This window comes from Plasmodium brasilianum, chromosome 13, assembly GCF_023973825.1.
Source record: "Plasmodium brasilianum strain Bolivian I chromosome 13, whole genome shotgun sequence".
NCBI lineage: Eukaryota > Apicomplexa > Aconoidasida > Haemosporida > Plasmodiidae > Plasmodium > Plasmodium brasilianum.
Genome location: NC_090126.1, coordinates 2,670,690 through 2,684,715, shown reverse-complemented (window position 1 = coordinate 2,684,715; position 14,026 = coordinate 2,670,690). Strand labels below are relative to the sequence as shown.

General features: G+C 18.2%; 2 protein-coding genes across 2 annotated transcripts; one reads left to right on the top strand and one right to left on the bottom strand.

Annotated features, from left to right (window-relative positions):
* Positions 1 to 2,199: 2,199 nt before the first annotated feature.
* MKS88_005226 (uncharacterized protein) lies at positions 2,200 to 2,763 on the top strand (the record flags this gene model as incomplete). The annotated part of the gene is made up of 2 exons (XM_067218469.1): positions 2,200 to 2,226; positions 2,368 to 2,763. 2 exons carry the CDS (start codon positions 2,200 to 2,202, stop codon positions 2,761 to 2,763), a joined length of 423 nt encoding a protein of 140 aa, XP_067071599.1.
* Positions 2,764 to 6,132: 3,369 nt separating this feature from the next.
* On the bottom strand, positions 6,133 to 7,031 carry MKS88_005225 (uncharacterized protein; the record flags this gene model as incomplete). The annotated part of the gene is made up of 2 exons (XM_067218468.1): positions 6,133 to 6,804; positions 6,948 to 7,031. 2 exons carry the CDS (start codon positions 7,029 to 7,031, stop codon positions 6,133 to 6,135), a joined length of 756 nt encoding a protein of 251 aa, XP_067071598.1.
* Between the last annotated feature and the right edge of the window lie 6,995 nt (positions 7,032 to 14,026).

The window sequence follows — 14,026 nt, the reverse complement described above, 5'->3', positions numbered from 1 at the left end:
AAAAAAAAAAATTTTATATATTTAATATAATATGATGATTATTTTTATTATTCACAATACAATATTAAAAAAAAATGGAATTTATTTATAAAACAAACATAGAATATTTCTATAGTATAGTTTTTTCAAAGATAAACAAAATATTAAAAAAATATGCAAAAACTAATTCACAAAAATTAATTAAAAATAATATTTTAATTAAGAAACACAATAATATATAAAATTATGTGAATCTGTATAAAATATAAATGAGTATATAGAAATAAAAAACATATATTGTACATAATTAAGTGATTCAAACATATTCCCCTTAATCACAAAGGTTTTTATAACACTTTAAAAAATATATGCATATACAGAAAAAACTTGCAATGAAATTTCATTATACATAAATAACTTATTACATAATAACTCCTTTAAAATCATTATAAAAGTGGACACATAATTACATTGCTTGTATATTCATTTACAATTATTTGTTATAATAACCAAATATATTATTAAATTCACACAAAACTATTTAATTAAACGAATCATATTAATAAAAATTAAAAAAGATATATTATTTTTGTAAAAAACCTAATTAAATAATATGAAGAAATCCTATAACTAATATTATTAAAAGTAAAATAATAAAATTAAAAATAAAGAATATCCATTATAAAATAGCATTAAAAAATACTTAACAATTATAATAATTCTTTTACTGCTTTAACTTCAACATGGCTCGTGAAGAAAAAAACAATTCATTGCATATACGTAGTAATAATAAATACATTATTTTTTTGTATTTCATTTCTTATTCCTTTTAAAATACATTTAATTGAAACTTATATATATTAATATATTTAAAATAAAATAATTTATGATTTATATATTATACAAAATATATTTTTGAGTAAAATATTTCACAGCAATATGATATATAAAAAAAAGGAGAATAATTTATTGCTGTTCTTGACGTTCCATGAAATAAATGTTATTTTATGGATGAACTCATGGAGCATATAACACAGATAAAAAAAATAGCAGTAATATGTAAAAATTTAGAAAATATTATGATATCAATTTTTGCAATTTTTTTATTACATATGGAAATAATAGCACGTATAATAAACACATTTACCAATATATTGTATTCTATATAGGTTATAATGATAATTCTTGATTGACATTAATCTATATTTTTGTAATACTACATGTACAAAATATTTCAATAATAAATTTTATTAAAGGAGTTTAATTATTAAATTTTTTTTTTATTTTTAATATATATATATAATCAATTTACAGTATAAAAATATATAATTTTTTCGGCATATATTAATATATCAAATATAAAAATATACACTATACTACCCTGAAAGTTTTAAAGAAGAAAGTAATACATTATCTTTCACATGTAATATAATGGAGAGAATTAACTGATTATTTTATAATTGTATGTAATAACCTTCTTATCAAACATTATATTTATAATTAAAACAAATTATTAACAAAGAATACTTTTAATTTAATAAACAAGTACATATTTCCATATGCTATATATTCTATTAGTTAAATTTACTTTTTATTTAATTAAATTTTAATTTTAGAAATATTTATGAAATTGAGCGTCATAACCAATATATATATTATTATAACTTATTATAGGTAATAACAGAAATAATATTAAAGGTATTACATTATCAATAAAAAAAATAACAATAAAATAAAAGAGAAAATTGTATATGTTATAAGTAGTTAATATTTAACTATTTTTAATATTTTATAGGTTCAAAATCGTTTCCTAAATAGATATTGCAATATAATGAGATATTTATATAAGAATGAACTAAAACTAATTTTTGTTTTTGCATAACATATTATTACAATTATATAAGCCTCGTATAAATAATAAAATATGAAATCGCCAATTTCTCTAATTTTTTTTTTATTTACAAAAAAATAACCCTGTTTTTCATGTATTTATTTTGTCTATTAAAAGCTTTTATTTTATACTGTACTAACTTTACTACCTTATTTTATTATTATTAAAAAATAAAGAGGATATATTCCTATGTATTTATTTTTAAAATTCCATGTAGTAAAGAAAGGAATATACCATATGTAAATATATGTATATATTTTTTCATTTATATAAATATTAATATGTAACAATTTAATTTTTCTTATCTAATTCATGTATACCTATATACAATGACAACTAACGGTCCAAAAGAAAATGTAAAATGTATTTTTATTTCATATTTAATATATATTTTGTTGTATCCAGTTTTCGTTGTTCTATAAATGATATATAAACGTGCTTAATAATAATATAATTTTGCTTAATCATACATTATGATTATACTTTTATATTATTAGGAGAATACCGTGGCATTATATTTTAAATATAAGTACAAATTTCAAAATATTGCTATATCAGATACTCAGAATATAAATGGAATTGGCGGAAATCCTACAAGGATATGCACGTCAATTACATATGATAATTTTACCACTGTCTGTCAAGAGATTGGTAGATATTTAATTGAGATAAATAATCGTTATAAATCTCATACTCTCAAACCATGTAAATACCTACATTACAAAATAAATTCAGATGAAAATTATAATAAGAATTCTGATTGGCTTGAGAGATTTAAAACCTTTTCTTCTAGAACAAATTATATATGCAAGGAAGAAATAAAAAATATCCCACGTAATATTTTAGATAATCTTAAAGAATTATACGGATATTTTGATGGTTTTAATAAATAAATTTGTAAAGAAGATGAATCCATGCGAAGTACATGTAAAAATGTTAATAAAATTTATAAATTTTATATTCAAAATTATGAGAAATGTTAAAAAAATCATCAACGAGCTTTTTGTGAGGAGTTAAACAATTTTAAAGAAGCATATAATAATAAAAGGAGCAAAGTAACTTCTTGTGCTGGTTTATCACAAATTTTACCACCTACAGAAGTAGATAATGTATTTACTACCAGTATAACAACAGCTGCCGTATTACTAACTTCTTTAACTTTATTTATTTTATATAAGGTAAACCAAAATTATATATAAATATGTAAATATGGAACCATAATATGTTTAATTCAAAATCACCAAAAATTATCTGTACAGAAACAATTATATTTTTAAGTACATATATATCTCTTATTTTTTATATAATTTACGCCAATAAAAACCTTGTTACATAGTCGTTTGCAAAGGAAAAAAATAAATGAAATTAACAAAATTGAAAAAGAAAAAACAGAATGCTTAGAAAATATACTAGAAGAAGTAAATGGAAATTGTGAGAGAAGTTTTCATAATATTGGTTATCAATCTCAAAGAGACACTTGAAGAAAAAGCCACATTTTATATTTTTTTAAGTGGAAAATCTAAAACCCACTGACATATATTATACAAACAAGAGAGAATTTTTTAATAAATAAAATAAAATAAAATAAAAATAAATAAATGAATACGCATATATATAAATTATTAACATAATCATATAGAAATTATTCAGCGAAAGGAATAAAATAAATACAATACTATTTCAAAAATTAGTAACAGGAAAATCCCTTTATACATGAAATTTTCTTGAGAAGGCAAAACACATAATTTTAGAATATAAATATATAATTCAAAACGATAAATGATACCTTCGGTTTATTAAACAAAAACATGAAAAAATTTTTATTACATAAGTGCTAAAACAGATTCGTAATATAAAGAATCTTCAAATATACCATAGTTAATATTATTATATAAAATAAAAAAAAATTGGAAAAAAAAGTATTCAAAAAAAAAAACATTTTTTTTTTCCCCCTTTATATAAGCTTTATTTAAAATTATATTATTATATGATCCCACGAAATTATATAGAATTGAAATTTAACCCAATATACACCAGTTATAACATAGTTATCTTCTTGTAGAAGTTATTATATATATCATTACCGTAATGATACTTATGCATGATGACAAGAAAAATGGGTTGTACCGTTGGAATAATTTTAATTGAAAAAATCCTAAGCGTCAGCTATTAATTGATAAGTATGTTTTTCTAATGATCTATTCTTAATTTTTTTTTTCCTTAAATACCCTTTTATATATGTAACATCCAAGGGAATTAAATTAATGGATATACGATAAATAAATAACATATAAAAAACTACATTATAATTATAACGTTTTCACCAAATTAAATGGTAATATCAAGTAAGAGTATTTATTCTACTATATTTCACTTTTATTCATTCTATAGAAAAAAATAAATAAAACATGTATTTCCATAAATGTAAAATCAGGTGACAGGATAATATGTAAAAATTCAGAAAAATAGAAAAATAATTTTTCTTTACATGAAGTTCTAGATACAAATCCATTTTATACTTTCCATGTAATTTATCTTATACATATTACTTTACATGTGATATTTTAGTAATGCTGGTTTTTTTGTTCGTCAAGTAAAATTTTCAAGTACTGCTATAATTTATTAATTAGAAATTTCAAATTAAGAATACATTTTATTTACTTTACATAAGTATGCATGGTTTTAGACATTACAACATATCTACGTTGTAGTTATTTATTTATATTGGAGTATTTTGTATGTTACATATTATCAAATTTAAAATAATTAAAAAACATATATGTATTGCGGAAATAATTATAAATTATTGTAACATTGTCATTTTCATATAAAAAGAATAAATCCATGGATTTTAACGACAAAGAGTTACCAGATTTTATTTTTCATTACAACTTTAATAATCATAAATTTATATAAAAGTAGGTTCCCCATATATAATATATACTACTAGTAAAAGTAAAGACAGTACATAATTTTTTATATTTTTTTAATTTTTATTTTTAATTTTACAATATTATATATATATATTGGATTGTGTGTATTTTAGTTTACAAAATTTGCTACAGAAATAAATAAAAGTTATAATGTTTAAAATACATAAAGAAAAAAGTTACAATAAATATTCTATTATGATATATATTTTGCTCCACTAAAAACGCGTATATTCAAAAACCTTAAATATCCACAGTATTTTTAGTTAAAAATGTGATGTGTAAAATATAACTGTTTTTGTTACAAAAACGAATATTTATTTTTATTATTTTACAATATAAAAATATATATATATATATATTTATTTATTTATTTAATAATAGTACAATTATTTCTTATATACACATATATATTATATAAATGAAATTAAATATTATAATAACATACTGTGATGTTTTTATATTAAATAAAAAGAGAAAAAAGAATTAGAGCATATATATATATTTAACTTTATATTATATATAAGGTAATTATTATAAAATTATAATAATAACACATTTTAAATAATTAAGTATTAAATGTATAAGCATGTATTTGGTTACAAGAATTTATAATACTCAGAATTATTAGTTAACTATAAATGATTAATTCTTTTAAACATTGATTTTTTATTACAATATAATATCTCTATATTTTATGAATTTAATAATTAAAACATATATTAAAAACGTATTTACAGTAAATACGCACTATAATATATTTATCATAATATTTCATCTATAATAAAAATAAACTAATTTTGCTTTTTACAGAAACTAAAAAAATTATCCACTTTTGATTTTATAAAATACAGAACAAGTCATGTATAAATAATTTAAAATATATAATTCATTTTATTAGTTTGGCGACTAAATTACTAATTTAATCTAAAAGAAAAGTAAATGTAAATAAAGCACGTCCACATTATAAGATTAAAAACAAGTAATTATAAATAAATTTAACGAAATAATATTAAATGAACTTTTAGTAGTAACTTTATTAAACGTACTTATATTTCCTATACCAATATTCTTATATTCACAAATATATATTATGATAAAATATTAAATTCTGAGAATTCCTAAAAATACCAATTTAAAAAATAAAATAATTAAATTAACAAAAATTTAAAAAAATATATACTTTTATTTTATCTTAAAACAGTTATGCATATTCAGGTTGTATTATACAAATTAGTTAACTGTAAATACTCTTTTTATGAATGTAATATTTTTATAAATACTACATAAGTTTTTTTTAAATTTAAAAATTATTCCTTGGAATGAACTTGACTAAAAATAACAAAATTTACAATTATTTTCCTTCATCTTTTCATATTTTTCAATTTTTTTAAAGGTATATGCAATACCTAATATAAACAAAAATATTACAAAAATTAAAACTACTGAACCAGCTACTAAAACACCTTCAGGTACTACAATTTTTTTACATTGCCTCTTTCCATCCCTGCTTACAAGTACTGCAGTACGAACTAAAACACATTTATCCATTATAACTAATGCCTTAGATGACGAAATAAACACTAATCCCATAAATAAAGCTAAAAATATTGGGATAGCACGTGAAACTATCATTCTACGTCTTTTTATATTATGAGTCATTTTATTAATTTTCATATCACTTTTATCAAAGGTTTCTAATAGATTGAATATTTTTTTTTCAAAATATTTATCCATACTATTATGGGAAGACTTTATTTTTTTAGGTACTTTGTTCCACTCCCTTCCATTTAATGCCGTTGTTCTAAATTTTTCGATTTTGGATACATTATTTTCATTATTTTTAGAATTATCTTCATTTAGCAATTTATTATATTTAACGTTACATCCTATAATATCATTTAATTTTATATACATTGAATCCCCTGATAATTGTCTATTAGTTGTTAAGCATAAATCTCCATCTAATTTATACTTCTTACATAATGTTTTACTAAAGTTATTCTAAAAAAAAAACAAACGTAAACATTTATTATTTTTAAATATATATATTTCTATACTAAGAAAATAATTTTGAAAGCAAGAAATAAATAAAAAGCAAAAAGCCAAAAAAAATTAAAAAAAAATATTAAATATTATTATCATACTATACTATTATAATGGCATATCAAAATTAAAATAACGAATGCAAAGATTTTAATACTGATGAAAGACCTGTACTTTTCTTCCATTGTTTACATAAATATTAATAAGTATAGATTAATAAAAATATTAACAATATTCAAAATTTTTAAGATAATACAAGTTGTTATTCATACAATTATTTATGATATGTTTATCTTATATATCTCAAAATGTATTTATATAAATATAAATCTTATTAAATATTTCAATAAAAAGAAAACATTAAAGTTGATTTAGTATAATTTGTATAGGGGGCTATTAAAAAGAAAGGTATATATTAGAAAACACTTTGGATAAAAATAATTATAAAATTTTAATGAGTTCTTTATAAATAAGTGAACTTTTTTTTCTTTATTGATTTTTTTAAAAATGAAAAAAAAAAAAAGTTTAGTTAAAATAATATCCAAAATTATTAAATCAATGACAATAATATTTAGTTTATTTAATGGAAAGCATACATTGTAGAAAATGGGCACAAATATATATTAAGAAGCTAGCTATTGTTACAGCTTCTATGAAATTGATAGTTCTAATATTATACATGTTTTTTTTATCGTTTTGTGATATATGTATCGTATTATCTATTATTAAAGTAAAAATAGTAGTAAAGGCTTATGTTTTTAGTAATATATTTTTTATTATATTATATTTATGTAAGTACAATTTTAAAAAAATATGTTCTTTTATAATTATATATTTATAATGTAAAATTCATAACTAGTAATAAATATACAATTTATATATATATTTTGAAACACTATAATAATAAGGGACATATATGCTTATAATGATTTTATAATATTATACATAGATGTAAATCCTATAAATAATTTACGCTATATAATGAAAAATTTCTAATTTTATAAATTCCATATGTTTTTTATTTTTTTAAATATAAATAGATGTATATTCACAGAAATGTTAATTCTTCTAAAAAATAGAAAAACAAAAAACTTGATAATATTTGTTTACTATAATACCACTGTATATAATTAAATAATTTATAAAATAATTATAGCCATATAATATCATAAGCATATTTAGCCACATAAAATATAATTTTAATTTATATAAAAGTATAATATAAAACATTTTGAAATATAGTTAATATATTATCATTATGGATGAAAAAGTTTGAAAAAACACGTCATATATTATTTTATATAATAGATAATAAAAAATATATTTTTAAAAGGAAATGAAAACAATAATACTTTTATATACCATATAAATTTCTTTTAACAAGAAGATTATTTTATGTATTTATATTTTTACGCTTTGTTCATTATAACACAACTATTAATTATAAATTAATTATATGTAGAATATAATTATTTAAAAAAAAAGGAAGAAATATTAAATTGTTACAGTTAATATAATTTTTTGGAATTACATAATGAAATTGAAAATATTGAAATAAATATATATTTATTCCATTATTTTATATATATATATTTTAAGATTCATTATAACAACGGTTTTATATTTTTTGACAATTTTTTTCATTTTATAAACAATTATATTGATGAATTAATTTTGTTTACATAAAAACGAAGTAACACATAAAAATTAGTAAAATTAAAAGTATAAAACTTATATTATTAAATAAATTATAACATATAAATTTTATATAATATAATGAAGAGAATACTTTAACTTTTATGCGCTTTCAAAAACGTTTGAGAATACATATTTATTTTAAATTTTTTCTCGCTTTTCCTTTTATTCAATATAAAAATTTACTGATTTATTTATTTAATTTCATCATTATTAAGCATACAATGTTTTCCTGTCTCTCAGTATATTTAATATTGTATGATTCATAATATATTTAAAACAGAAATAAATCAACAATTACATACGAGAAGTAATAATATTATAAACGTAAGTATATCTTCATTTATTGATCAAGTACTTTATTAGTTAAACCTAATAAGGGCCTACATACATATATTAAAAATTAGAATTAAGCTAAATTTAAAAAAAGTTTGAGTAATATTTTGATTTCCAAAAAAAAAACTATTAAACATACACATTAAATTTTGAACCTCAAAATATAAGCAAAGAAAAAAAAAAAATATACAAAACACATTAAAATTTTTATTATATCATAAATTTTTTTATTCATAATACTAGAAATTTTAAACTCAATTTATGTAATTTGAACTATATCTTTAAGTTAAAATGTAATATGTAGGCTTTCTTATGATCTTTAAAATACATTTTCAAATATACATACTCTGTAATTAATAAATCAAATATTAATTTTAATTAGGATTTTCAGTTTAAATTTACATAATCGCAATATTAAAAAAATAAGAAAATATAATATGTGAGATTTTGTTATATATAATGTATCAAAAACAATGTAAATTATTTTTATATAATTTAACCATTAATATGCAACATATTAATATAATAATTAAAATATTATGAAGCCTACATGACTAATAAAAGCATAATGATCCATTCATAAATTAGCTTATGTATACTAAATAAATTTCCTTTATGTTACCTTTATATAATTCAAAAATGGGTTAATATAAAGAATAAACTCTCAATAATTCATATAAACCACTAATAGTTATTAGTATATTCTTTATTCTGGTACTAATCCGGTAAACGGACGCATAAAGAAAATATATAATGTATCAGAAATGAATAAATAACAATCTATACATATTGATTATATTAAAAAATAGAATTATACTTAAAAGCGATTTACATTTTATTTTATTTCTGAATGAATTTAATTATAAATATATTAAACAATTTGTTAATAATTATATCTTTAGTGCGAACAAGATGTGTAATTTTCGAATAATACATACTAATATCAGACTAAAAATGATTCATATAAGTAATAAATAATACTGTCAAAAACAAAAAAGAATATTCACAATCTCTTTTTTATTATGTGTAACTGTGAATTACCTGTAAAACAGGTTTGTATCTAACCATTTCTTATGGTTATATATAAAATCATAAATTGAACATAATTCCTTAGTTTAGTCATAAAGCTTTATTAATTCTATAACTGATAATTTACTATTAATAGGTAATTCCTAAATACAATATTATTTTTTTATATATTTATTATTATACATTTAAATTATTTAGAATTTTAAACATACTCAAATAGTGTTTGTAGTAGGTAGGTATCACAATACATTTATTATAACACTATAATAAATATTAAATTTACCTATTAAAAAAAAAAGATATATGCACATTTATTTATATTACATAATAAAAAAAATACTAACAATTAAAATAAACAGTCTTTTTTATTAATTGTATCATGAAATAATTATATTGATACAAAATAAAGCAAAAGAATGAAAACAAAGTAAATGCCACTATTCCGTGTCAACAATGAGAATATCTCTACTAAATTAACTAATAATATGAAATGTACCTTTTTATAAATATTTCATTGTACAATCATTTATTCCCCATATATATATCCTCAAACACACACAAATATTATGCCAAAATATTAAATTAACAACAACCATATATTTAATATACTAATTTAAAAAATAAATCATTGAAACATACTAAAGAACAGCAGTACGTATTATTATATTTTATATCAAAATAGTTATGTAAAAATTGGAGATATTCTAAAAATTAACTGCATGTTATATTTTTAACGATATTATATATCTTATTCTTTTAAATTAAAAGTTTTTCTTACTAAAGAACTTAACTGTTTATAGCAAATTTTAGAGATTTTTGCCTTTATCATTCATATTTTACCTTTTTCATCAAATAATAAATAATTCCTATTATAAATAAGAAAATCATAAAAAAGAAAAATACCAAATTTGTCTATACAAGAGATTCTAATTTGTTTATAGCATTTGACCAGTAAGTATAATAAATTGTTACAATGATAAATATCTCAGGTGCTAACCCTGTTAATAAAAGTAAAGACGTTGGAATAAACATTAAAGCTATCTTTTGGTATATTATTCCTTTTGCAATATTTCTATTAATTTTAGGGTTTTTTGTAATTTTATCTTTGGAATCTAATTAATTCAATATTTTTTTTTCAAAAAAAGTATCTACAGTATTAAGTAAAGAATGTTTTTTTTTCGTAGATGTTTTATCCGTTTTTTCTTATTTAATGAATTTTTATTAATTTCTCGTTTTTGAGACTATTGGTTTGTTATTATTGGACACATTTTTCTTTGCTTCTAATAATTTTTTACTGTGCCTATTAACTGATGTACCTTCATAAGATTTTACTCCCACCGATTCCTCTATTAGTATACAATTATGTTCTAAATATAAATGACACTTTATCGTATTTTACTTCTTATCCAATGACACATAACTGTTATTCTAAAAAAAAAAAAACGTATACAATTAATATTTTGTGTATTATATATTTCCGTACTAAGAAAATATTATTCTTAAAAATTAAATATGATATATTATTATAATACCTCATTATTGTTATAATGGAATATCCAAATTAAAAGAGTAAATGCAAGAATTTTAACAAAATTGAGAGACTTAAGGATTTTTTTCATTGTTTACTTTTTAAATGTCATCATATATATGCAACAGTATAAATGATAACGAAATTTTAAATACTACAATTGATAGAAGAAACTATTTATATTATTATTTTTTACTTATTTTGCATTAACTGTAATAAATTGAATGTTGCAGTTATAACATATATTAAATTTTACAAATGTAATATATCATTAAAAAGGTTTTAAAATAATTTATATAGAGAGTTACTATAAAAATAAATTATTATTAAAATTATTTTAATAAATATAAATAATAAATATTTAAAATATTTAAGTTAATTTTTTAATAGTATTAATATGGAAATTTTTTCTTTATTTATCTGTGCCAAAAAAAAAAAAAAATTTAATACTACGCGAAAATTGAACAATAGATAAAATAAAGGAAAATCAAAAATTATTAAATAAGTCATAAAAATTTCTCATTTATTTAAGAGAATATATAACATGGAAAATACGTCTATTAATATATATTCAATAGATAATTATGACATTTTATGTTACCAAGAACATATATTAATTTTATCCATATTTTATGCTCTATTTCTTGTTATAGTTGATTAATATTAATTAAATGACAATGAAAATAATAGAAAAGGAATGAGAAGTTATGAAAAATATTTTTGATTACATAAAGTGCCTATTAATATCTATACAAAAAAATATCTTCATTTAAGAGCTAATATAAAATAATAAAATAAAATACATATTTACAAAAAATAATATATGAATTTATGTATACATTTAAAAGTAATACATTAATGATCGTTATATTCTTGTATAACAATTCTACGATACTATATTTTTTATCTAAATCCGAATACAAAAGATATTTTTTTAAAGAAATGATTAAAAATTCTTAATTTCCATATATAAATTATACCTTTCAAAAATGTATATAAAAATATACAGATAGATATATTAATATAATAATAAATAAAAATGTAATAATCCATTTAGTATAAAAATATTATTGGCAATTCAATAATTTCTAAAAAAAAATTTTATCCATATTTTCTTAAAATAGATGATATCAAAAAAACGTAAATATATGATATATAAAAAGATCTTGAAAAATTCTGGTGAATATAAAGAAATTACTAATTTTTTTTATGAATTAATTTAAAAAAAATTCTCCTATTTTCAATTTAATATATGCTGTTCATGAATTATTTTTTCAGAAAATATAAGCAGATATTATTTTCAAATAATATAAATAATACTTATGAAAAAATTATTATATATCTTATTAATTTTAACTTTTTTTTATTTACAATAAAAATAATAATTATAATAATATATTATTATTTTAAAAAATATATTATTATTGACAAAAAAAAAAAAAAAATTTAATAAATTTCAAAAAAAGAAAACAATTATTACGGTTAAGATATTTTTTTTTTAATCATTAAAGTTGAAATAGGTGATATAATTACATATTATTCAATTACATTATACAAATTGTAAAATTCATAATGATTCACATTCACTATCTTTTGTACGCTTTTATGTATTCAACGATATATATTTTAAATAATTAAACAAAGGTTTTTACATAAAAATTGGGATACCTCTTAAATATTGGTAAAAACTAAGCTTGTAACATGTATGTTAAGAAATAAAATAGAAAAATTAAAGAATTCTATATAATGCATTAAAATTAAAATGTTAATTTGTTCATGTTCTCATGTATTCTACGCTATATGCATTCTTCTTAATTATTTTTTCCATTTCTCTTTTATTTTGTAATATTATTTAATTATTTATTTGATTAATTCAATCAATAACATAAACATAATTTTTTTTGTCATCAAATTATTTTTTTCATAAATATTTATAAATCCTTATAAAACAAGTTTAAATCATAATTATGTATGTATAATTATAGGTTAATAGATATAATATTCCTATTATTTATTGGTGCAGTATAATGATGCTCAAAAATAATAATCCCTTAAAAACACATTCTACTAAAAATTAAATTACAAAAGTAATTAGTGAATATTTCATAGATATAACATAAATAATAAACTCTTAATTCCAATTCTAAAATTCAAATACTCATAGATGAATTACATTTAAGAAAGTGCTACTTTTTTTTTCTAATATTTTATTAAAAATATTTCATTATTAGTTTGAAAGTATTATTAATAATACTGACGATACTTTCTCTATAACACTTTAAATGATATAAATTAATTTCTTAATATAATTGTAGACATATTAAAATTAAAAAATATGTAAATAAATACCTACTTATTATTGCATTAACGTAAAAAAAAATATATTTTTTAATTATACCATATGACAATTTATATTATTACAGGATCATAATGCAATAATATAAATACTCTATTAACAAAAGATGAAGAAAATAATTTTTTATATTGCCTATTTATATGTTATTAAATTTAATTAATTTATTTAATTTTTGAATAACTTACAAAAAGCAAATAGCTGTTAAATCGTAACATATTTTTTAATTTTAGTATAAT